At 40.8% G+C, this 27,021-nt stretch overlaps 1 protein-coding gene across 1 annotated transcript; it reads right to left on the bottom strand.

Annotated features, from left to right (window-relative positions):
• Positions 1 to 2,680: 2,680 nt before the first annotated feature.
• LOC144655135 (uncharacterized) lies at positions 2,681 to 25,254 on the bottom strand. Its single transcript, XM_078515349.1, has 5 exons — positions 25,128 to 25,254; positions 5,467 to 5,540; positions 4,568 to 4,641; positions 2,938 to 3,584; positions 2,681 to 2,701 (listed from the first exon to the last, which is right to left on the bottom strand). Exons 4-5 carry the CDS (start codon positions 3,514 to 3,516, stop codon positions 2,681 to 2,683), a joined length of 600 nt encoding a protein of 199 aa, XP_078371475.1. The 5' UTR covers positions 3,517 to 3,584; positions 4,568 to 4,641; positions 5,467 to 5,540; positions 25,128 to 25,254.
• Positions 25,255 to 27,021: the final 1,767 nt, after the last annotated feature.

Below are 27,021 nucleotides of genomic sequence, written 5' to 3' on the forward strand. Positions count from 1 at the left end.
AACTATTTATTCGAAGTATCAGTAGCGAAATATGACTAAAGCTACTTATCAGAAAATTAGAAAGCTGTGTAGTGGTTTGTTTTCTGGGAAACAAACACTGCAATTCGCCTACTGTTGGTGACGATACCGAGTTGTAATGTGTCAACTCAGCTGCTTAACAGATTCAACTTCTCTCTTGTGAACTTCAGACTTGTGAGACTATAACATACCAAATTCCCTTCGGCCACTAAGCATTGACAAGATTATGATTGTAAGGAAACAAAACACTGTTCCGAATGGACTGGTATCAAAATGTTTAGAATGGCTTCATTTCAGTTTAAAAGTCGTTTGTTACTGTTAGTTAATGTTATATTTATATTGTTGCTATTGTTACTATACAAACATTATCCAGAGTATCTTCTAGATATACAATGTACTCTATTTGGATTCATTAAAGACCTTTAGCCACTTAGCTTGGCACAAATTATCAATCAAAAGGCTTTATTCTTCTCTTATGCTTTAGAAAGATGGGTTGGTACAAGCAGATCAGGTTTCATCAGCTGGCAATGTCATACATTTTCTATGGGCAGACCTCAAATATCAAGAGAATATGAAAACATAATATAACACTTTCCACTGCCTCCAGCTTTCCCTGCCTCCTTCCCAAATCACCCCACCCTACCAAATGCACTCCCCCAAATTCCAATAACTACTAGTTTTAGTATACCCTATATTGCAAGAGTTGAATACATGTAAATACTTTTGTATACTGTACTGTGTTTATGTGTGTGTGTGTGTGTCAGTCAAGCTCAGTTTAATATCTCTGCAAGTAGGAGTTAAAAAGGTGGTAGTTTAAGGAATGGGAAAAATAGCCAGTGTACCCATGTGAGGAAAAATACAAATATTTTTGGGCTATCAAAAATGCAGAATGGGGCTCACAAATTAAAAGGAAACTGGTCCAAAAGCCCCAGTAACCAGCTTTTCTGGAGCGGTTCAAACAATATTTAAACATTATATATTTTGATATTTTAATTTATTTGCAAATAAACATATAAACACAGTATATATATATTGTGTTTATGTGTTTCTTTGCAAGTAAATGTCAGAGAGAATAGCAGAAGAATCATACTTTGTTAAACGAGCTATGTCTACAATGATGCAGTATGTACCTTGTCTAAAGGGGAAAGCAGTGCACTTCTGTTTCTTTTTGAACATCTCAGCAGGTAAATTTGTCAAAACTACACGAAAATTGGCAGCAAAATATATAAACTTCAGCTGAAATGCTAACTCTGCAACTGAGGGAAAATGAAATAAATTTCCACACCTTTTGGGCTGACAAGGACTGTTGGCTATTTAGTGGTGCTACACAATGGAAATGTTATCAATTCACACTTGGAATCGGTGGTGGACAAAACACTGACCCCCAGTCCATGGACTACCCCCATGGACTACCCAAATGGACTACCTAAAATGGACTACCCCTTAAAAATGGACTACCCCTTAAAAATGGACTACCCCTTAAAGTACTATTCCGAGTGTGTACTACTTACTGAGCTGTTGTTATACGCACATAATTTGCACTTACTTCGGTTACTTTCGACAACTCTAGCCGCCATTTTGAATGAATTACACTATACATCTGCTGACCTCAAAAAGCGAAGACTCATGCCCAGACTCGGCACTATTTTTTCCTCAGGATCTGTCTGCCTACCGGTTCTGTTCTCCTCGCTGCGCTGCCAAAGTTATTCATTCAAAAATTTTCTCTGGCCACCAAATGTTTAAGATTCGTCTCAAGCAACTATCTGATACTCTTAAAAAAGTTTGGATCTTCTGTAGTGCAGTGCAGTGCCTGTTTTGTCTGTCTCTATGAGTCCAAAGATTGATTGCTTGATTTGAGTCTACACTTTCGTGATCAGCGGATGTTCATTTAGTATAATATATTCAAAATGGCGGCTAGAGGGATACGTACAGCTTGAAAATAAACAAGGTAAGACGTAAGTGCAAATTATGTGTGTATAACAACAGCTCAGTAAGTGGTACACACTCGGAATAGTACTTTAAGGGTAGTCCATTTTTTAGGGGTAGTCCATTTTAGGTAGTCCATTTGGGTAGTCCATGGGGGTAGTCCATGGACTGGGGGTCAGTGTTTTGTCCACCACCCTTGGAATCTGCAATAAGTCATGACCAGCTGTAATTTTTATTTAATAAGCTCATTGAATTGACGAAAATGATTGAAGCATACTTGTTATATATAACCTGATTTGGATTAACATCTCCTGCTAATGAAATGAGCCAGAGTATACAAGAAAAAGACAGGCTACATCAAGATCAAATAAAGTTTTGGTTTACGAGAGTTAGATTATTTTTTTTCTTTCTCTAAAAAGCTAAATAAAAAATTACAGGTAATCAATGACAAGCTTTAATACATGCATCGGGGGATTAGCCCTCTTCTCTCAAGTAAGCTGAATTGTTTCTTTGTTTTCGCACATAAATTTGTAAACAACAAAGGTCGAAAATCCCGACCCTAGCTCTATAAACATTGAGATCGACGCCTTTCAGGTTTAAATAAAACTAACACAGTTACTAGTACCTGGCGAACGTAATTTGCTTACCACAAAGAACTTCTAGATACATGTAGACCCATGTATCACTACGAGTAGTGAACGAAAACAATGATAACAGAATAATTTTCTTAACTCTATTAAATACGACCAATACCATTCTGCAAGGCAGGAAAAAAACGGCATTACAGTTCGTCTCCGCCATCTAAAATAGTCCACAAATGTTCAAAAGGGATGCAGTTTCCTCATGAACCAGAAATATTTTCTTTTCCTCGCAGAAAAACGTATATTTTCGTCGAACTATATCTGGGACTTTTTCTCGCTAAACTGGGACTTTTTTGCCATTTTGTGCCAGGCCTCGCGCTATCGCGCTCGGTTCCAGTCCTCCTCCGCTCACTCGAATAGCGCGGTATGGCCTGGGGACGAGGCTGGGGTCAGTCGTGACTCCAAGAGCTTTGATGGCATCTTTGGTATGTTGAATGTATTGATCAAATGTCTTTTTGTCAATCTCGGAACTGGAGGAGTGACAAAAAGCATTCCTTAGAAGTCGTAGTTGATCAATTGCCAGCGCAAACGTTTCAGCATTATTTCCGCTCGGGCTGACCACAGAAGAATAAAACGTTCCATGAGGTAGTTTGCAGGACTTCACGTAAAAATCACTGAGGGTCCTGTGATGACCTGAACTGTCTGGTAAAGCGAAGGACCGTGCGTATATTGTGGCCTGGAACAAGGCGGTACAATCCCATTCATCAAAAGATATGTTTGTGGGTACTTTGGTTTTTCCGCCTTCTGCAACGAGGAACATGTTCCGCACAGTAATGGAGTCATCCCAGGGCTGGTAACCAGGAAGATACGCAAAGGTATTGTCCCACATGTGTTTGAAGGTTTTGCGTAAGGCTTTCGGGAACTCATTCAGCACGACAAAAGCAAACTTGAAATAGTTCAACTGTTCGTTGGTAAACGGCTGTAGAGCCATTATTGATGGCGATGAACTAATTTCAGTGCAAAACTTTTGTTTATATCATCGGGATGATGTTACTGTCCCTGTTGAAAGAACAGCAGCGAAGAATTATTTACGGCCTAAGAACCTCCACCAAAAATAGATTAGTGTCTGTCATTTGATCTTGGTGACGATTGATTTATTCTAAGGGAAATCTATACCTGTTGAAAATTTAAAAATGATTCCTGCCTTCATCAATGATGGGTATTGACCGACAGTAATAGTACACCGTCAGGGGGAGTTGTCCGCCTTACAGAGACTGGAGACAGCGAGGATGAGAGCTTTTTGTCAAGAGAATGTGTGTTTTTTTTATATAAATTTGCACATTGACACTCAATTCAATTCAGGAACATGTGCTGCTCGTTATAGTTCCCAACCTCGTGGTTAAAGTTGACATGTTTCATGCATACGTTGAAAGGAACTGACTCTGAAGGTGGCTATTTGGTAGTCTAATACACAGATTGCTTACAAAATCATATTGGCCGCCATATTCGACACCTCCTGGTTACTCTGAACAAAGTCGCTGGAGTGACGTTGCTCTAAGTATTTCAAATCATAGCCAATATCAAGCATCTGAACTGCCCGTTGAATGATTTAAAAAAGAGGCTCTCAATATGGACAAAAATTTGTTTTTAAAAAAAGAAAAAACCGAAAAATTTTAACCGTTAGCCGTATGTAAACCGTAACGACTCAACCAAAAAATTCGACTTAGAGTCATATGACCTGAAACCAAGAGATTATGATATACTCTCTTCACGTGGTAATCAGCGGCAAAATAATTTGAAATAAAAATAGGCGTTTTAAAACAACAGAAGTTGACTTTTAAGTTTTTAAAACAATGGGAATTAATGTTTAAAACGTCTGTTAACCGTTACGTAAAGAAATTAACCGTTAGTTATAATAAGTGATGGTTTTCCTGATATCTTATCTATGAAAGTATTAATCTGAAGTTTTTTTTCAATATGACGTAGCTTACTGTAAGTTGATGATATTTACATAATTCATAACTAAAATAAAATTTACTTACAGTCAAAATTTCTAAAACTGCAGTGACAGATCCAGAGGGGTGAATTAGGCAGCTTGCTACCCCTTCCTCTATACCTACCAACAATATATAAATAACCACATTAAAAAAGAAAAATATAGCAATGGTTGTTGATAATTTTAACTAAGAAATCAAATAAAAACATTTTCTAACATCCAACCCCGCCCCCCACCCTTAGTGATCTATATTCCTGCCTGATAGACGTTTTGCAATATGGTCACACTCTCTTTTTCATGTCTTTGATAACTGTTGTTGTGGTCATATGCCTTGAAAAAAGGTCTGGATGGGGTTTAAAAGGGCTATGTCGCGGATTTCAACAGATGTTTGAACAGCAAAAAATATATTTTTCTAGTGTTGTAGGAAACCTAAAAATAATGGTCTATTTTTATTAACAATTGCTAGATTAGAGCGCTGAAACTGCTGACAAGCGTCTTTGGCTGCAGACGGTTTGTAGTAGGATGAAAATGGATTACAACGCGAAAATTGAAGCTAAACTTATCAAGTTGTTTCTGCGTGTCTTCAAAGAATCGATATTTATAGCCGCGGCTGGATTTCTCTCCTCAAATGAAGGTTATACCTTCCTTTAGATGTTCAAAGATAATGTTTTTCATGGGTTAAGTTGCCTATAACTAGTTCCAGAACACTTTAAACAGGGACCTTCATCTCAAATAAGATGATAAATGAATCGTTTCATACACTGAAACATATCTTAAAAATAATTAAAATGACAATTACATCTTCACTATCATATAATAAGTGATGATTTTCCTGATATCTTTTCTATAAAAGTATCAATCTAAAAGTTTTTTTTTCAGTATGACTAGCACCTACTGTATTAAATTGATAAAATTTACATAATTCATAACTAAAAATGTATTTACAGTCCAAATTTCTAAAATTGCAGTGACAGATCCAGAGGGGTGGATTAGGTGGCTTGCTACCCCTCCCTCTATACCTACCAAAAAAATATAAATAAGAAATGGAAATGATGGTTGATGATTTTAACTAAAAATATAACCTTGATTATTCACTGATGGTAAATAAGGTTTATTTATTTTACTCCTTTTAGCAACACGATCAAAGCGCGACCATGCAAAATGTTCGAGATGGCATCAACTACCATCATGCTATTTACGTATATAACGAATACGTCTGAAGCCTTCGATTTTTCTTAACATCGTTTCAGAGGATAATATATCGTATTGCATCGGCAAAGAAAGATTGTTTTCGCTTCGTTTACGATGAATGTTCGACTGGATTCGATTGGATTTCAAGAACTGGTTCTATCTACTATTACCATAGTTACAGAAAAAATTGTAGAATAACCAAAAGGTTAAAAAAACATAAACTGCGGTAGCTAAATTGTATTCTTTCCTTTTCGAGTATTATGAAGCACAATCTCCAAAATATTAAATACAAACAGATCACTATATTAATATATCAAATCGCTTAGACCTCGTTAAAGCTCTAATATAAGTATAATTATTTCCATATTAGTATAAGTATTTCTAACAATAAGTTCTTATTATACTAGTGGTAACCACAGGTTAGAAAGTGCGGGCCTTGACGCACTTAGAAAAGGTTTTGGTAGACAGTGTGGATAAATAAATGATATAATGGACAAAAGACAATTATTCCGAGTAACGCGTCACGCAAGGAATGCACGTTTTCATCGTTTTCTATACACCGAATGCAAATATGGCGGATCACTCGGTCGGTGCCTGGGACGAGCTGCATGAAAGCGAGGCTAGTCAGGCTTCGGTGTTTTGTTTTGACAATGCTTACATACAGAAGTCTTGCTTATTCATCGATCCGGTATGTTTCTTTTCGCTACTCCTATGAGTTGCTGTGTTTCTGAATGCCAAGGGAAGTGATATAAATGTTCACTGTTTGCCTCTTAGGGAAAAATTGGACCGATGCAATTCGCTGAGACGAAAGAAAGGAGTACAAAGGAGTTCACGATCATCGCGGGAACTTTAATAACGTTTGTTCGCTACATTTCAGGATAGAAGATCTTGTAAAATGTGTAAGCGATCACATTTAGCTCCAAGTCGTTCTTATTTGGCTCAATGCTTTCACTAGCTTTAACTGTCGGGGCAGTTGAATTTCATTCACTTGGTTAGCATTTGATCGTGCGATTCCGTGCGAGTGGATCGGACGCGAACAAAGCCGGACATGAACATCTTTTTTTGAGACAGAGGATGTCTTGGAAGTGGAACTTTCCTTTACCTTGGTAAAGGTCCTGGCGATGCAACTCGTGCTGGAACACCACTAGACACCACATAAGCTCGTCATTTAAACGAATTTTCTAAGATCTTCGAACCTGAAATGTAGCGAGCAATCCTCAATACCGGTCAGTAGTTCCCGCGGCGATCGCTCCTTTGTTTCGTCTCAACGAATTGCATTGATTCACTTTTTCCCTTAGAGGCAAACAGTGAACACTTCTATCACTTCTCGTGGCATCGAGAAACACAGTAACTCGTAGTAGCAGCGAAAAGAAACACACCAGATTGATGAATAAGCAGAACTTCCGTACGAATGCATTGTCAAAACACAACACCGAAGCCTGACTAGCCTCGCTTTCATGCAGCTCGTCCCAGGCACCGACCGAGTGATCCGCCATATTTGCATTCGGTGTATTGCCGCGAACCGATCAAAGTTGTTTTTTGATTGACGGTTTTGGGAAGTGTAATCGAGCACGCGGTGTGAATTGAGATGTGATTTTTCTCATTCGTTAAACTCGCTATGTTGTCAGTGTTATAACGAATTTCTCGACAATAACCGTTGTTGGAATCATTCGCTTTGCCGTGGTTTATCTGTGATACAATCACAGCAAATTTTCTCAAAAGAAATACCTATAAAACAACGTCTTCCATCGAGTCTTCCATGTGACAGAAGCCTGTTGTAGAACTTAAGTGACAAACTGTTGAGAGATTGACTCATTTTATGCATTCTTATCGTTTCTGGAGAACAGATTTTTCTCTTCCGGTCTTACGACAAACTGTCGTGATTGACACAGTTTTCGCATTCCGATCGTTCTTAGTGGAAGAACAAAATTTTCAACTTCCGCTTTATGTTCGCTCTTTATTAACGTGGCGCGCACGCGTAAAACGCAATCCGCTGGTCACTGTCATGATTAGGGTTGCGGGCCTCTCTTAGGCCCGCAATAAGTATAAGTAATTCTAATATAGGTGGATTTCACTGTCACGCTGCGAAAAACTAAATCCAAAACTATTGAGTCGAAAAGATCAAGAATATTACAGGTTGTAGAAAACTACTATGTAAACTACTTGTCCAAATCTCAGGTCTGCACGTTATTTCGTACTGGAGTTATCAGTCAAAGTGTTTCACGCAAATTTAGAAAGCACAGTATGGAAACGCTATGTTGGTGCCCAACTGCTTGGGCTCTAACATGGCGGCCGGAAATCGATGAAAACACCTGGCATTCACTTCTTCTACAAAAGCAGTCAAATCACCCTCATTAACAAGTAAACATTGCCAAAAACACTTCTCGCGGAACCTCAACTGTCCAGATTGTTAAAAATCGCAAGATTAGGCATTTTTAAAGAATACGTGACAGCCTTCCGGCGACCATCTTTGATCTCGTGTGGCGTGAAACTCCGAAATTCAAAAACACACTTGCAATATGAGGGTTTTGGCGCAAATCCAAAAAAATGTGTTCGGGGCTTCGCCATTCTCGCCCCTCACTGTTTTTTTGGATTTGCGTCCAAAACCCTCATATTGCAAGTGTGTCGGGGTTAGATGACAGCCTTTCAACCCATGCACATGTATCTAGGCAAAAAGGCACCCTTTTAACACTTGTTGAGGACTGTCCTAAAACAAGTGGCCCCCGCCAAGCCCCAAAGAACAGGCGCGCCAGAATTATTTTTCAATTGAACAAATATTTTTTACTTTGTATATGCACCAAATGGCTGCCGCAAGATATTCGTCAGAAGTTTTGCAAGCTATGATGGAGGAAAACCTCCGTGAATTTCAAAGAAACCCGCAAAGAAATTTGTCTTTTTTACTGGCCAACACCGATTTTAACGATTGGCTCCGAGTATGGAAAATGGACATACCCGAAACCGAAAAAAACAACAAAGATCTTTTAATTTTTGCAAAAAAACACAAAAAAAAGTTTTATGATCTTTTGGAAAGTGAAATTGAAGAATTGAATGACATAAAAGCAAGCTTCGGGCTTAAAGTAAAATTTTCGATGAAAAGAAACGGAGTTACGCAACACATGGAGCACTATTTCAGAGAAAGAGAACCGCGTCTTTTTACAAAAAACACCAAAGACCGAATAAAAAAAGAGTTTGACGAATTTATTGACAAAGCAAAGGGAGAAATCGAGGCTTGGTCGGAGAGGGGCTCGGGGTGGGTTGTTGAAAGAATAACAAGGGCGTACACCTATGTTGCGCGTTATCGGCCATTGCGCGGAGGAACTTACTTGCCTTTGCCTCCCAAACTGGCAAACAAAAAAGCAATTATCAACGTGCAAAACAGTGACAACCAGTGTTTAAAATGGGCTTTGAGAGCTGCTTTATTCCCGCCTGCGAACGGAAAAGATCCTCAAAGAACAAGTAAATATCCCGTTGATGACGGCATAAACTACAACGGAATCGATTTTCCGACACCCCTAAAGCAGATTGACAGGCTTGAGGCGCAAAACAGAAACCTTGCAATAAATGTTTTTGGGTGGCACTTGAAAGACGGGTGTGTGATACCTCTCAGACAAAGCGAAAAAGAAAACAAAATACCCCGTATAAACCTTATGTTGATTGAGTCAGGATTGAAACAGCACTACTGTTTTATAAAAAGAATTAGCGCTTTGTTACACGACCAAACCAAACACAGTAACAAAAAACACTTTTGCATGATGTGTTTGACAAATTTTACAAGAGAAGACTTGCTTGAAAAGCACAAAAAGTATTGCAATGGGGTCAAAGGCAAGCCAACAAGAATCGAAATGCCAGATGAGGAGAAAAACACCCTTTCTTTTAAAAACTACCAAAAACAAATGAAAGCGCCTTATACGATTTACGCCGACGGCGAGGCATTGTTAAAAAAAGAGCGCCGAGAAACGCCCGAGAACCGCCAGAAAAGTTACACGTACAAAACAGAAAAGCACGAGGCATGCGGATTCGCTTACACGCGTGTAAGAAGTGATGGTGAACACGAAAAACCATTCGTTTACAGAGGAGAAAACGCCGTTGAAGTATTTTTGAACTGTCTTTTAATTGAAGAAAAGAAAATAAGATATGAATTGTCAAAGCCAAAACCTCTCCTTATGACGCAAAAAGACTGGGCAAACTTTAAAAAAGCCGAAAACTGCCACATCTGCGAAAAATCGTTGGTGAAACAAAACTTTTTAGACTCTTTGCCGGTTTGGCTTAAATCTAATAAAAAGGAGTTTGATTACTTAGGACAGTTACACAAAAAATGCTATTACGAAAGAATAGAATTGGCGAATACTCTTAATAGCGGGAACCATTATAAGCTAAAAAAGCTTGAAAAAAAATCACACAAATTAGCCGCTGAAAACCAAAAAAACTGCCTAGCGTGCAAAGAGCCGCTTATCCAGCCGAACTACAAGGATGCGGTGAGGGATCATTGTCACATAACAGGCAATTTTCGAGGAGCCGCGCACAACGTGTGTAACTTAATGATGAAAATAAATCCAAAAAATATTCAAATACCAGTTGCATTTCATAACCTGAGTGGCTACGATGCTCACCATTTGATGCAGTCAATTTCGAAGATTTCAAAAGAGGCACAGAAAGAGGTAAAGTGTGTTGCAAACAACATGGAAAAATACATTACATTTTCACTGGGGGGTTTAAGGTTTATTGACACTTTGAACTTTTTACTTGGAAAGCTTGAAAAACTTGTAGAAGATACGCCGAAGGATGCATTAAATATGACGAAAAAGGTTTTCTTTGAAAAAAGTGAACTGTTGTTAGACAACGGAAAATATCCAAGCGAATACGTTGAAGTGTGGGAGGAATTTAATTATAACAACTTGAGTGAAAGTTTTTTTAAAGGTGGGGACGAAACTAAAGAAAAATGGCAAATTGTCAATAACATCCACATAACAGATGAAGGATACAAAGAAGCAAAAACCATTTTTATAGAAAAATTTGGCTTGTTAACACAAAAGGGGATTTATCCCTATGAATACATGGACTCATGGGAAAGATTTAAAGAAACAACTTTGCCGAAAAAAGAAAAGTTCTACAGTAAACTTACAGGCGAGCACATAACAGACAAAGAGTATGCACACGCGCAAAAAGTGTGGGAAACCTTTGGCTGCCAAAATCTTGGAGACTACCACGATTTGTATGTCAAAACGGACGTTACCCTGTTAGCGGACGTTTTTGAAAACTTTCGAAAATTATGCCTTGAGAAGTACAATCTGGATCCCGCAAATTATTACACGTCGCCAGGTCTTTCTTGGGATGCGCTTTTGAAAAAGACAGGTGTGGAGCTTGAGTTACTCACAGACTACGAAATGCACCTCTTCGTCGAAAGGGGAATAAGAGGCGGGATTTCGTCGGTAAGCAAGAGATATGCAAAGGCGAACAACCCATATGTTAAGGGATTTGATCCGAGTCAACCAAAAAAATACATAATGTATCTCGATGCGAATAACCTTTACGGGTGGGCAATGAGCAAGCCGCTTCCGAAAAGTGGTTTTAGATGGAAAAAGGTTATGCCAACAGAAAAAGAAATAATGACAAAAAAAGAGCATGCAAAAACTGGATGGATTATGGAGGTGGAGTTAGAATATCCGAAAGAGCTGCATGACGCTCACGACAGTTACCCATTAGCGCCAGAGAAAAAGAAAATAGACAAAGAAATGTATTCGCCTTACCAAAAGAAATTAATGAATGATCTTGAATTAAATTCCCCAAACACTGAAAAGCTTGTTTTAACGCTTGAAGACAAAACCAATTACGTCGTGCATTACCGAAACTTGCAGTTTTATTTAAAACAGGGAATGAAACTCAAAAAAGTGCACAGGGTTTTAGAGTTTGAACAGGAATGCTGGATGGAGCCCTACATCCGGATGAACACAGAATTCCGAAAAAAAGCAAAAAACAACTTTGAAAAGACCTTTTACAAGCTAATGAACAACTCGGTTTTTGGAAAAACAATGGAAAACCTGAGAAACCGTGTAGACATAAGAATAGTGAGAAGCGACGAGACAAATAAAATAAGAAAATTGGTCGCAAGTCCATTGTATTCAAGGCACGTGATGTTTTCAAACGATCTTGTCGGAATAGACATGCGAAAAAGTAAGCTGTTTCTCAATAAACCGGTCTACACAGGCATGACTATCCTTGACGTAAGCAAGCTATGCATGTATGACTTCTTTTACAACCATCTGAAAAAGGAGTACGGGGAGCGTTGCGAGCTTTTGTATACAGACACAGACAGCCTTTTGCTTGTGATAGAAACAGAAGACGTTTACGCGGACATGGCAAAAAACATCGGCGAGTACGACACAAGCGACTACCCCGAAGAGCATTCACTTTATTCGAAAGAAAACAAAAAGGTGTTGGGGAAAATGAAAGACGAATGCGCAGGAAAACTGATTTCAGAGTGTGTTTGTTTGAGGCCGAAAATGTATTCAATAATGACAGAAGGTGAAAGCGAAAATGAAATCGAAAAAATAAAGAAAAACTTTCCTGAGGCAAAAATAAAAGAGTGCACTTGCGAAGGGGAAAAAATGCAGGTAATAATGGCAAACGACGAAGAATTGGTCAAAAAAATAAAAGAGAAACATCCGAAAGCAAGTGAGTCAAAATGTTGTAACACGCTGAAAGTGGACGAAAAAAATATAAAAAAGGCAAAGGGGGTGAAAGAGTGCGTGACGAAAAATGAGATAAATCATAAAGACTTCAAAGATGCACTTTTTCAAAACAAGGAAAGCTTTCACGAAATGCACATGCTAAGAAGCTATGCCTACGAGATGCATTCAATAGTGGTAAACAAAAAATCGCTGTCGCCATTTGACACAAAGAGATGGATAAATGAAGATGGGATAAACACTTTGGCATATGGGCACTATCGGATGGGTGCGGAGCACGAGAGCGAAGCTCTTGCAGAGAAGGGGCAAAAAAAAGAGCCCACCGCCCCATAAAAGGGGGTGAAAAAACTAACTAGCCGCCAAGCAAAGGTCTCTCTAGAGTGCTTTAATAAATAAAAAGCCACTCAGGAGTGCCCAAGGGGCACCGGCACGCACCCGTGTGAGAAAAGAAACCAGTGACAGCGACGACGCAAAACACGAGGAGACAGAACATTTTTTTTGCTGTACCGAGAAGGGGCAAGTGTTTAAATGACTCGCTGAACAATAAAAGAAGTAGCAACGCCGGCTGCAACGCCAGAAATTCCCATAAAAAAGGTTCGTATTTTTGTTGCAGGGGGCTGGGGGCTGGGGCCCCGACAGAACGTTTATAGCTTTTCTGAGCCCAAGGGGCTCAAGCACTAAGTGCTTGGTGGTAACTGTGTATTTGGAGGAATAACAAGCAATTCTTCACGCACGAAGCCGCGCTTTGGACCATCGTGCAAGTAATAAAGAACTGGCTGATTAGGTTTAGTAACAGACCTTTCAATGCTGTAGACTTTTAATGACCAAATCGGATCTGTAGCCCTTTTTACGCCGCCTTCCAGCTCGCCAGGTTGGTAGAGAAAGCGCACATTAACGAGAGAGGGGAGTTTTTTTTCTTTCTTGCCAACAGGTCTTGTATATTTTGAGGACGGTTTTGACGAAACAGCCTTTTCTTTAATTGCAGCGGCAGGTTTCTTACCAGTAAGACTGGTTACTTCGTTGTTTAGAGCGGCAACAACTTCGGGTAGCCTTTTTACCCACGCTGTCGACCGCTGGCCAGATGGCAGGGTCATCTCGACACCGTACTGATAACCAAACAGGCGCCCTGCCAGTGTTTGATTAAAACGTTCAACAATAGCTTGATCTCTGTGAATGTTAACACGCCCGCGTCTAATATAGGTTTTGTGATTTTCCATTTCTTTAGTAACAGATCCCATGAATTCGCGACCAGGGTCAACTTGCAGCATCTGTGGCCATTTTAGTGCACTTCGCCTGTAAATTGTCTGAAAACCTTTTGCAACCTCAGTTGAATCTTTGGAGGTCAAAGGCTCGGCCTCTTTGAAACGGCTGGCAACGTCAACAACAGTCAGCGCGTATTTGTAAACTTTTCGCCCTCGCGGCAGTTTGTCGTGTGGCAGAAAAAGAAGGTCCGCCTGGTGGACCGCGTTAGGAGAAGAAACATCGAATTTTGGGCGAGGAACGTATCGTGGTGCCGGTAGGTAGATCTGCCAAAGGGCCTGCTTAACTAGCCACTTTTTTGCGGCATCTTCGGAAACCTTAGAAGCCTCGGCTAATTTTTTTATCGCAGCAATTCCCTTCCAGTAGCCCTGGGGGCTATAGTAGACTTTCGAGAACTTTGCATCCATGCGTATACAAGAAAAAAAAGAAACGTTTAAAGAAACCGAAAGGCAGCGTACCCAAGAGCAAGAGCGCCTGCGCCAACAAACATCAGTTCACCTTCTTTCTGCTGCTCGCTTGGCTGATAAAAATCAGAGAACTTGGGTTCTTTCGGAGGAATCATTTGTTTGTCAGGATGTGCCTGGTTGTAGAGTTTGAAAGCGTAGTCTGTGTTCGTAAAGTTTTGTTTCGCTTGCTGTTTGATCTCATTGTTGGTTTCGATCCAGTCGAGAAGCTTCGTGCGGTCGCGAGAGTACTTCGCGTAAGCTGCCTGGTAAGCCTCGAGAGCTTTGTCGTGTCTTTCTTTTTCTTTCAAAGCGGCGTCATCTCCGCCACCCAAAGCTCGAGCAAGATAGTTGCCGCCAATGAAAGCAGCAGCGTTCAAGATAGCTCCGCCAGCCATAATCGCTACGCTTGCCATTGTGTGTTTTTGTTCTTATATTATGATATTTTTTTTTTTTTAATTGGTGGGGAGAATTTTCTGGTCCTCGAGATACTGTTTAAGTGCAACGCTGCCAGCCATGACGGCTGTGAACTTTACATAGTTCATAAAACTGCTGCTTGGGTCGGATGTGAAGTTTTCTTTTACAACTTTTTTGGCAGCCCAGCCGATTCCGGCGGCGAGACCTGTAATGGTGGCGGCATCCATGAGCGTTTTCACGAGCTTGTTGTCGGACATGGCGGTTCAGTATAAAATAATAAAAAATATTCAATTGAAAAATTTTTTTGTTTATTCTTCACCGTTTTGCGAAGCAAAGTTTGCAACTTCTTCACCAGATTCAACTTCTTTTGTTTTTTTTATACCTCTTTTAAAAATTGTATCCTCATCCTTTTGCACCCGAATAGCGGTTTTAACGCAAGTTTTGGAAAATTCAAACCAAAGTAAAGCAATACCAGCCATAGCTGCACCTTTAACAAGGCTGTCAAGAATAAAACCAAGGGACATTGTCGGTATAATAAATGAAAAATAAATGTTCAAAAGAAATTTTTTAATCCATCGGACGGATTCCTCTTTGTTTGCGAGGTCTAATGGCATTTTGGATTGTCGAAGGCGTGTCTGAAGAACGCGTTGCAACCCTTCCAATACTTTCTGCTGTAACTGGTGTGTCATCAGTTATAAGAGTTGGCGGAGCTTTAAATGTTGGACTTCTTTTTTCGTTTATAAAGGCTTTTATGTCTTCGCGTTTCACATAAGTTGTAACGATTGCAACGCCGATACCAAGCAAAGATATCCATTGATTTGTGGTGAGACCGCTTGATTGCGGCTGAGCCTCGGGCTGAGCTGGTTCCGTTACGTCCGGTGGTGTTACATTTCGCTTTGCAGCAGCAGATTTCTTTTCCTTTTCTTTTGCAATTATTGCAGCAGCCTCGACAGCAGCTTTTTTCTGTGCTTCACGAGCCTGTTTTGTTTTTTCAGCTGCAAGCTTGCCAGCAGCAACCCGCTTTGGATTTTTGGCAGGCTTTGTTGCTGGAGTTGTTGAAGTAACTTGTTTCTGTTCTTCTTGAGCGATCGGAGTTTGTTCGAGCTCGGCCATTATATAATGAGAAAAAAATAATATTTAAATGAACAATGCTCAGCAAACTTTTTTGCTAAGCAATTGCTAGCATTTTCTTAGCATTGCTCAGAAAAATCTTCAGTAGTTGGTGTTTCAGCGCCATGGCGCTGGGACTCAAGAGTCCCTTTGGTTTGCAACTTTGTCGGGACCCCTTGGGCGTCTTTGACGCGTGCTGCGCACGTCCCCGCGCCAGGCGCGGCTTCGTTTAAATCAATGTGCTTTGTTGTGATGAGCGCAGCATTTGCAACGGCAAGAAAGCGACCACATTTCAAAGCCAGACCGCCAGCCAAAGTTGACAGCTCTTTACTGATGATGTAGTCGTTTTTTAGTTCCTTTTGATAATCATTGACGTCCTTGATATTTACGGCCATACCAACGACTTTAGTTACAAGAAAAATAAAGCTGTCGATCAAGCTGTCGGTTGTTTTGGATCCAACGTATGCCTCATATCTCTTTAAGTACTTTTCAACTTCTTTATCTGTCAAGCGCTTCACCTGCTCGTGTGTCAGTTGCACACCGATTGCTTCTTTGGCTTTTCCTGTTGAAACAAGGATTGCAAGCTGTTCACGCAAAGCAGGAATGTCAGGGCCTTGAATGAGTGCCATAGCGCTTTCTGTACTTTCTGGTTCAGCTCCTAGCAGTTCCATTACGGAAGCTAATTCTTGTTCACTTGCAGCGCCCTTGACGCTCTCGGGAGGAGAAGTTGCGAACGGGTCAGCCATTTATTACTCTAAAAAATATGTTCAATAAGAAAATTTTGTGCCGTAAGGGTGGCGATGAGAAATGACAAGATGCGAAAACTTATTTTTTTTTAGCTTTAAAATGATTTCTTTGTAATCCTCATGGGCAAGTTCGCCAGCGTAATCCTCAAAGATTGCCTTCGTGGTCTTGGCAGAGGGGGTGTAAAAGAAAACGATTGCCGCAACATTTTCGCGGAATGAGGATGTTATGCTTGTCAATTTTTGAGTTAACACCCATATGCTCAAGCCTGCGTGGCGAGCAGAGAAAGCAAGATTCACCAACTCCCCTGTTCTTCCTTTTACATCTTTCGAAGCAGCACAGTCGTCGAGGATGATAAGCGTGTTCGTACCCTCAAAAAGAAATCTTGAAAGCCTTAACCAAGATTCCACCTCGTGCTGCTCGCAAATGAAAACAAAAAATCGAATATCTTCCTCAGCAAAGCGATAATAAGTCTTGTTGTGCTCGAAAGTCGGGCAGATGAGCACGATGTAGTCAAACTTGCCTCGGAAAGGGCCACAAAGCTGATTGACCACGTATCTTGTTTTTCCTGAGTTCGTTGGTCCCACAATGAGGGCGTTGAAGGGTATATTGGCAGGATCCATCTTCGTTCGTATATGTACCTAAGGTACACTTTTTCAAAGAAAAAATTATAAAAGCACAGATTCTAACTGCCTGCCAAGTATATTCATTTGGGCGTCGCTGATTACGTAAATGTGGCAGTTCAAATTACCTGAGCCGCTTGCTTTCCTCTCTAGCTCAAGCTGGACACCGTCCTTTGTGTTCACAAGGCGCGTGCCGCTTCCGTGCATCGAGTGGTCAGCCATGGAACGCAGATCAATAAGAAGGCCAAACTTGTCTTCTGTGTAAAACTTTTGCAGAGTCATGTGCTGCGTTTTATTTTTTTCTTTCATGTAGAATCTTTTAACTTCTCCCCAAATGTCCATTCCTTCGATGCCGTTGTTGTACAGCATGTTTGGCGAGCCGTTGACAGTGATGCTTACTTTTGTAAGGTCCGGGTTAATGTACTTTTCCGAGCTCCTTGCACCTTTGTTATATTGCTCAATAAATAGGAGCAAGATACCTTTCATGGACCTCCTCTGCGGGTTGACCCTTAGATTCAGACGTGTGTCGGAGCCTTTTGCAAAAGTCGTCACTTTATCACGCTGGATGTGGTCGTAAGCGAACTCTTTGCCGCCCGAATAAGCGCTGAACGCTTCATCTGCAATTTCCTCGCTTCTTATCATCTCGTACTCCAGCTGGATGTTTGTCAACTTGTATTTTAGTTTTGTTGTATCTGAGCCTCTGACCACATGTTCGGCTGCCGCGAGCTTCAGTTCGAACACAAGATCGTTGTATAGTGCCTGAGGATAAAATGCCCCATGGTCAGTTAAAATCTGGTGATCCAGTCGGATGCGGTATTTATTTCCATATATCTCATTCAGCTTTTTTTCTGCGTCCACACCTGAAGTTTTCTTATCGCCAGCATTTGAGCGAATTTTGTTGAGGTCCTCGCTCTGAATGCCCTCTGGCACCCTGTCGTCGCGCTCCTCCTGCGAAAGGAAAAAGTCCTCAAATATTTTGTAGATGTCATAGCCAACCGTGTCCTGCACGACGGTGCCTTCGTACTTTACAACAAACTTGTCGACCAGAGCTCGGCTGACGTTGTCAACCAGAAAGTTGTTGGCATGGCCTCCGCTCAAGTCGATGTTGAAGCGCAGCGCCAGCGAGCCAGGCACAATGACCTCGTTTTCGTTCAGCTTGGGCACTGAAACATACAACGTTTCCTCTGGATTGGCTTCTGTGCGGTCAAAAGTGATTCGTTTTACCGCGCGCTCGGCTTTCAGTGCGCCGAGTATTTTCTCTGTGCGCCCCGGTTGAAGGTTTTCTTGAACAGCAGCCATCTCTCGATTGGTTTTATTGTTAAATTGAAAAGTTTAATTTGAAAATATATATAAATTACGTGATGGCGGAAGGTGGTGGTGCGTTTGGATACGAGGACCATGATTTGGACCGAGATCTTGACCACAACAGTGATAACGATGATGAAGAGGAACAAGAGGTCGACACAACCAGACCATTTCAGCCCGGGAGTGCATCCACACCCTACCATTGGGGTGAACAACATGAAATGCAAACGATGCAGCACGAACAGAGCGGGCTGCCAGACACATCCTACGTTGAAACACCTTTGTTGGGAAGCTTTATTCATCAAGATGACAAACCGGCAATGATTGACAGAGCTAAAGATTTTATCAAAAGAAAATTCCCCAAAGTGAACTTCGCAAAAATAGGCCCAATCGGTTTCAGCAAAAAGCCTGGCAATGATACAACAATCGTTTCATTTGGTGCAAAAGGTGGTGAGACAGAAATTTTAAAAAAAGATGGTAGTGGTCTTCTCAAAAAATTCACAGACAAGTTTAAAGCCTCCCTTGGGCCAGAAGCAGAATCTCTGATTGCTCAAGACAATGAAGAAATAAGAGAAAGGAGACAAATATTAAGAGGAGCTGAAAGTCAACTACAACAGGCAGAAAGAATTGCCATGCAGAAAGAAAAAGTCACCCAAGAAGTAGAAGATCTCAGAATAGGAATCGAGCGAACAGATGCCAAGATGGATCAACTTGGGTCAAATGTTGAAAATGAATCAGAATTACGCAGACTTAAGCAACTGAAAAAAAATCTTGAAAAGGATTTTGAAAACAAAAAAAAAGAAGTTGCTGCTCTTGAAAAACAAGCTAAGCAAATGGCAAAAGAAAAAACACTAGTCGACCAACTAAGGGCAGGCATCGCTGCCAAAGAGAGCGAAAGAAACACTTTGCAAGAAAGGCTCAACGACACAAGAGCGTTGGATGATCTAAAAGAAAAAGAAGCCGAGCTGAAGCAACAAAACGAGGAAGATCAAGCTGTTATAGAGGATGAGAATGCATCCCCCACTAACAAACAAGCTGCGGAAGAAAGAGTTGCAGAAAGAACCGAGGAGCTCGGGCGTTTGCAAACGCAGATTGCAGAAAGAGAAAGGGCGCTTCCACTTCGTGAGAGGATCAAAGAGATCTTCAAAAAATATGGCGTGACAGTAACAGCAATACTTCTTGCTGCTGGCGTCACGATTGGTTCTGTAATTGGTGCCATTACAAACTCTTTGAAGGCCACCGGCAAAGCGTTGGGAAAAGGCCTAAGTGATATTGGCTCAAAGGTAGCATCAGCTCTGCCTGGTCTCATTGGCTCGATTGCGAAATTTCTTTTCAAAACCGCTGGTCAAGTAATTGGATTTCTTGCAGAGCACACCTGGCTGCTTATCCTTGCTGTGGTTGCTTTTCTTGTTGAAAAATACATCAAAAAGAGACGTTAACGCATAAGGGTGTAGAGCAAAGCTGCTGCTCCAACCGCGCCAACAGCGACAGTTGCTTTGTTTATTTCGTGTGAATCATTGGCTACGGCCTTCGTAGGTTTAGCGCTTTGCGCGTTGCTAGCTTGTGTTTCAGCAGCGCTTGCTGCAGGTGCCTGATTTTTTTTTGCTGTGGCGCTCTTGTGTATAGGATTTGAAGGGTGGCTGTTTGGTGGGTTGATTTTTGATTTTCCTCCCGCCATCAGTTTAAGAGCTGCTTTTTTTGTAGCTTTATTAACCTCATCATTCACTCCTAATTTCATCCCAACAACAGCCTGCTTAAGCTGGTTATTGTAGCCAACAACGCTTTCTGTGTTTATCACCATTCGAGCGGGCATAAGCCAGGCACCTGGGCAGACTGCAAGGTTAAGCCGAACCTTAGCCTGGTCGATGGCGAGTTGGTATCTTTGGACCGACTTTGCCAGATCAGGTTGCCTTATAGCGTCTTCAACCAACACGAGGAACTCACTTTGCGCTTCCTTTGCACGGCCGCCTGTTCCAAGTATGCTACTTCGAACGTTGACCTGCGAACCGAGAATACAGTAGACAAAAGCCTCTATCGACTGGTTTACTCTCGACAAACCTGCCTGAGTAAGCCCTTCAGTGCCGTTAGGACAAAACCAGTCTGCCTGTGCATATGCAGCGTCGTCTGGCTCGATGTATTGAATCAAGTTACCTTTGCTTGCAGTTCCACCTTCATCCGAAAATTTATCGTAATCGGGGTATTTTGCTCCAGTTTTGTTTGGTCCAATGTTAGTAAACCAGATATAAACGTTACCAAGTCCGTGGTTTGCGCCTGTTGTGAAACGGAAATCGCTTGACGGGTCGACACCGAACTCAGCGCATATTCTTTTGTAAGAAGCCACGTCGTACTTGTTGTCGAACTGGCTAAAAGTTGGGTCGCCTGGCAAGGCGCTTACGCTCTGAATTCCACCCATCTGAAACAATATTCGCCTTATCGTGAAATAAACGTGAAAAAGATAAAAATTACGCACAATCGGTGGCAAGCTAAGAGCTGAGTGCTCTTCATCGAAAATATCTCGACTTATACCGCAGCCTGTTGTCGCGCACCATACCGCAAAGTTAAGTTGCTGTGGCCAATAGGCCATATTTTGGCTAGCAAGCCACCTTTTTGACTCTTTTCCTGATGTATGCTTCAGTTTTGTTTTTTGAAAAATCTCTCTTAATTTCGTTGTGAAATATTGGTCTGGTGTGACGTAGATGTTTATTTGGCTGTTAAATATTTTTTTCAAACTTGGTGCGGCTTCGTGAAATCCAACAGCTGGAATTGGCAAAGATGAGCCTTTTGCGCCGCTTGGTGACAGCTGTTGTGGAAAACCGCCTGAAATTTGATTCACCCCCAGTGCTTTTTTCATCTCTGGGCTCCAATATTTGCTGTCAGAGCCAAAAACATTTATCAAATGGCCTTGCCCTGCCTTGTAATAAATGTCTGCCGTTGCTGTGTGGTTGTACGCGAACTCAACCTGTGCAACAAATTTTGTTCGGTCAGCGTTTGGATATTTTGCAAGAAAAGGTTTCCATGCATTGTCTTTTGCCGCTTCAGAAATTGTAGTTGCTTCTGGGGTTTTCATCCACTTCATAAAATCTCTTTCTTTGGAATCAAGAAAAATTGATTGAGAAATGTCATCAGCTCTCGGAATAGGCGGCGCCATTTTATATTAAAGATTTATTTTTCAAAAGATAATTATAAAGATGGTTGTGCTCACAATCGACGCGAGTTCCAACGGGGAAGCTGTTTACTTTGACCAGCCAATTGAAAAACCAAGGTTTATCAGCCTGCTGTCATGCTCGTTACAAAACAGCTGGCGTAATCTGGAAGAAATTGGCTCCATAAGCATTAAACAAAACAATGTGAGCAACAATGTTGCTGTTTTTTTTCCAGGCAACTACAATTTTGATGAAATTACAACTTACCTGACTAATAAGTTCAAAGATCAACAAAAGCTAACAGTAAAAAGGGATGATTTAAAAAGAGGCTTTTCAATAACAAAAACAAAAAATATTGAAAGCTTTTCTTTTGATAAAAATCTTTCTAAACTTTTTAAGAACACAATTGTTGATGCTGCTAACGCAAGAATTGAAGATTTTACTAAGCCAGACTTTTATTACATTCACTGCGATTTACTTTCCAAAGAAAATAACTTGTATAATGGAAAGCCAAGTGACATTCTCGCTTGTGTACCAATAACCGGAAAACCTTATGATTTGGTTCATTACCCTCAAAATTTTATCAATAATTCACGTCGAATCGACGCTGTTCAGAGTGCGAACAGTGTCACATTGACCGTCAAAGACAAAACTGGCAGTAAGTTTGACTTTGTTGGAGCTCCGCTGCATTTTGAATTACAATTAAATTAATATTTTTTTATTGTATACGACCATGTCATCTGCTAATGTTCTCCCGAGTGCACCTGCTTATGGTGATCGCGAAGAAAACAGCGTAAAACAAACACTGTATCCAGCTTTGCCAAATCAACCAGAAAACTTTAGGTTAACAAAAATCAATCAAATTTGTTCGGATTTTGACAAAGAAGTTGCTAAATACCGAGCTGTTTTGAAAAAGTATAAAAAGGTGAAGTCTGTTTTCCATTATTCCGCAATTTCAATGGGTGGTTTGTCCAGTGTTCTCTCTGCTTCCAGTCTTGGCACCGCGGTAACGGTCGTTGGTTTGCCGGTAAGCGTTCCTCTCGCTGCATGTGCTGCCATTACAGGCGTTTTGTCTGCCGCTTTCACTGGAGCAAGTAAAAAACTTGAACCAAAAATTTTGAAAAATAATGAAATTACTTCGCTTGCTGTTGCCAAACGTGAAACTGTCAATAGACTTGTTTCTGCCGCTCTCATTGACAATAAAGTTGATGACAAAGAGTTCCAAATTATTTTGGATGAATATTCTCGTTACATGGCTCTCAAAGAGACTGTTCGCAGGCACCTTTCAAAAAATTTAAGCCAAAAAAAGTCATCTCCACAGCCGGACATTGAAAAATTGAGAAATGAGATAAAAAAACAAGAACTGGAGAAATTAAAAAGACGTCTTTCAGCCGAGTCGAAATCAGATTTGAGAAAATGAACGCTGGATTTAATCTGAGTGTTCAGAAAAATAAAATTAACGCATGACACAAATCGTGACATTGTGTTACACACAGCGTGACATTGTGTGACACAGAGCGTGACAGTCACGCGTGACGTTGCGTGACAGGTCAAACGAAAGGGCAAAACCCTGGTCGGGGGGTGCTCGTTGGCTGTTTCTTGCCTAGCCCCGGCTAGGACTTTTTCCCCGCCGCTGACAAGGCGGCTGTCCCGCATTTTTACCTCTGCCGAGGTTTGAAATCCCGAGGAATTTCTGAGCACCCCCACGTTATCAGTAGGGCCGAGGCGGGTTCACCCAGGGGTATCTCCCACTGAAAGGAGTCCTCCTATACCCCGTAATTCACCATCCGCACAAGCCATTATAACAGGATTCAAGTGGTTGGCCATCCACTACCTCCCTTGACTTCACCAGAATTTGTGAACTAACAAAAAATTACGGCCGCGTTAACTTATATATAGTTCACTTTGTCACGTTTTTCACTTGTGGTACCCTTTCACCTATTTTGAGCAAGTACGCATGCGCTTTTGGGCATCAGGATGATGTCATCATTAATTAGACACTTGGTAAAGTTTGGTAAATAGGCTAAAATGTTGGTGCTTTTCCAAGCGATTTGCTTTATTTTAACCGAACTTTCTACTCCCGTTTGGCAAAATGAGGTCAGACAGATAACATATCAAGTCGTGGAAGCAATGCTTGAAGCAGAAAAAAATAAACAGGCCCGATTGAGTCCGATGTTTCGGGAAAGTTCTTTCGATCGATCGATAAACTTCTGTGATCAAATCCTGTTATTTCTCGATTTCTTCTCTTCGCTTCACTTCGGCAGCTTCTGTGGGGGCACAAAAAATTACAGCGCGTTAACTGAGCGTATTTTTTTTGTAATATCTGTTCTGTTTCGTTTTTTATCGGCCCAAACACTAAATCCTGATTAGGCCGCCATGTTTCTTTCTGCTCGTCCAAGGGCCTGAGAACTAGAAATATGGTTTCCAGACTCTCTCTGAAAATGTCACGCAACTCACCGGAGCGTGCAAGTTTTGTTTAGCTTGTTAAAACGTTTGCGACAACACTGCTGTCTAATTTTTTTAATTTTTCAATCAGCTCGTCTGTTAAAAAGATTGTTATTTGTTTTTCATTTTCTTTAGTTTTTTTGTATGTTGTAAACGCTTTTCCATGAGATCTTTTCAAGTTTTTCTTTACATTCAAGTTAATTTCTCCAGTTCTCCCTCTTCCCATCTTCGTTTACTCAATAAGAGCATTTGTTCAATTGAAAAATAATTCTGGCGCGCCTGTTCTTTGGGGCTTGGCGGGGGCCACTTGTTTTAGGACAGTCCTCAACAAGTGTTAAAAGGGTGCCTTTTTGCCTAGATACATGTGCATGGGTTGAAAGGCTGTCATCTAACCCCGACACACTTGCAATATGAGGGTTTTGGACGCAAATCCAAAAAAACAGTGAGGGGCGAGAATGGCGAAGCCGGCAGGCGAGCCAGGCGAAGCCCCGAACACATTTTTTTGGATTTGCGCCAAAACCCTCATATTGCAAGTGTGTCAAAATGCTCTAGCTAAAAGACGGCGAATGCTATCGAGCTAAAAACCTTCAAAAGGATATATATTAAGGACGTCTAATTGCCATGGAAGGATAAAAACTCAGGGGGTCTTGCGATTCTGGTTTTTAGAATTTTGATGACGTCACGTGAAAACCACGAATAAGTATTTGTTGATTTAACGGAATCCTGGAGAAGATTTTCATCGAGGGGAAGGGAAATATATAAGCTTATTTCGTTTGTCACTATAGTGAATAGTGTATTTAAGCTCAGTGGTGCGAAAAGACGACTCAAAATTGCAAACTGTTATACTTTAATTACTAACGTTACTAACTGCGACCGAAAAATGTTCATCCAGGCGCTTTCTGAAATATCTAGAATTTCTCTAAAATCGTCTCCAAAAATTAAACGATCGTTTGCATTGTCCGCTATTTTGAATGAACTTGTACACTCGGTACAAAGAGTACCCTCTACTAACTATGCTTTTACCAAACCTTTCACCATCAAATTCAATCAGCGAACTGTATATATTCGGTTAAATTCGATAGCTAATCGAATTTTCCATTTAAAAGTCCCATGATTATATCGGTGGAAATCTGTTCAGCGTGAAGGCCCGTAATCCCCTCAGATTTATTAATTTCTTTGAACTTTGTGATATTATATCAATGGGAAATATATGGATATAATGCCTGTAATGCCTGTTACCTTGAGCGTTATTGATGTTCCTTTAAAGAAACAAGAACTCTGCACACGATTCTTGACGTCAGGCTTAGTGAACAATATACGACCATATACAGGCTGAGGTGTTAAAGGAATTCCGTAGACTTTCGAGTAAACAAACCTTTCTGGGAATTCAATCCACTGGCATGATAAAAGCCTAAAAACAACTGAAAAGAGAAAGGTCAAAAAGCCATTCTCGTGACTATGGGCCTTTTGTTCGCGATTGAAATCGAAAGCGGGGGTGTCCCTTGCAACATAAGACTGAATAAACAAGCCTGTGTTGCGTGATGTGAACGGGTGGAGATAAATGACAGAGCGATTAAGTTTGACAGGGAAAATATCCACTTTTATTGATAGCGCGACAAAAGATTGATTGTGTTATATCTCATCTTTTATGACTTGTCTACTCTTTAGATATTTTGTACAAAACGCGACTGCTCCCGGTTTTTTGCTTTTTTGGGCTAAACAGTAAATGCTATTACTTTTTTTTCACTCTGAATTAAAACTTTTGGAGTCCTTATGCGGTTTCATGAGTTGCGATTTCATCACAGAACGAAATTATTTCTGTGTTTACATGATACCAGAAAGAAATGTCATTCCAGAACGAAACTTTCATTCCGCAATGAAAACCAGAATGAACTCATTCCGGAATGACTTGACATTCGTCTCGGTATCGTGTAAACAGATACAGAAAAATATATGGAAATGGAATGAACTCGTTCCGGAATGAAAGTCATTCCGGAATCATGTAAACAGGCCCTTATTACAGAACACTTTTCTCTCATTTGAATTTTATTGTTTTGCTGATAGAGAGTACCTCGGATCGCGATTTATGAGAATGAAATGTGAGTAAATACAGTTTATGGTCGGTCGGCATTGAGATCAATAAAATTGATTAATTTAGTCATCTTGACTTGCACTCCCTTTTAGAGTGAGCGGACAAGCATATGATATATAATTGGCTTAAACTTCTAGATTGCTCTGTGTATGTGGCGGTAAATTTTTAGAAACCCTGTAGGCTTATTCACGGCGACTATTTACGACTATTTGTCACTATTCGCGACTATTCAACGACTATTAGTCACCATTCGCACTATTCGTACTATTCGCTATTCGCTATTCGAGTTTTCCAGACTCCCAATCCCGCGTTGACAAAGCAGTGTCCACCTTTCTAATAATTATGTACTTTATCTCGCTACAGACGACACAGAGGAAGCCATATGGTCTTTTTTATATGTGAATTTACGTAGAAAAATGTCCCTCGACCTCCATACAGAGCCACCCCAAGCGAGAGAACGTTTCATACATTGTTTAAGTATAAAGAGCAGCGACCTGTTTACATGAGAAATCGCAAAATTTGTTCATTCGCTCAGTTGAAGGGTGAGCCTGGGGATAGGCCAACTTTCCTCCATGCAAACAAGAACTCTTTTGGCTCGCCTTCTACGGACCTGTCTGAACATACAGAGCATGCGTGAACCGGGCAGCAGTTTTCTGCTCGGTTGGCAGTAGCAACTCTTCTCATATAAACGATCGAAGCAGCTCGTGAGAGAGGGAAACCCAAGCACCTACTAGGAACAACTTTTCTTCATACAAGTAGGCTCTAAGTACCGTAAAATTCGTGGAAATTTTATTTGGCGCACTTTATGCTTTGTGTGAATCACAATCGAGTTCCACACTTGATATTATACACAATCTGACAAACGACGTGGAAACTGAGCAGACACCACTTTTTACCTTGACCAGGGGGACTCCCATATGAAAGGGACGGGAATAATCGTCGGAAAATTTGAATTTAACCTCTTAAGGAGACCAATTTAGGCGTTGCTTAAACTCTTTTGGACCCCAGCCCTGAAAAATACAATTTTTTATGCCTTTTCTG

This window comes from Oculina patagonica, chromosome 5, assembly GCF_052425735.1.
Source record: "Oculina patagonica isolate OP01 chromosome 5, crgOcupat, whole genome shotgun sequence".
Taxonomy (NCBI): Eukaryota; Metazoa; Cnidaria; class Anthozoa; order Scleractinia; family Oculinidae; genus Oculina; species Oculina patagonica.

What these genes read in the sequence shown, in the direction of transcription:
- LOC144655135 (XM_078515349.1), bottom strand. Translation starts at nt 3,516, where the DNA reads ATGGCTCTACAGCCGTTTACCAACGAACAGTTGAACTATTTCAAGTTT. An exon ending in GGCCATACCGCGCTATTCGA is followed by an intron (nt 2,702 to 2,937) that starts GTGAGCGGAGGA and finishes CCTGCCTTGCAG; the next exon opens with AATGGTATTGGTCGTATTTA.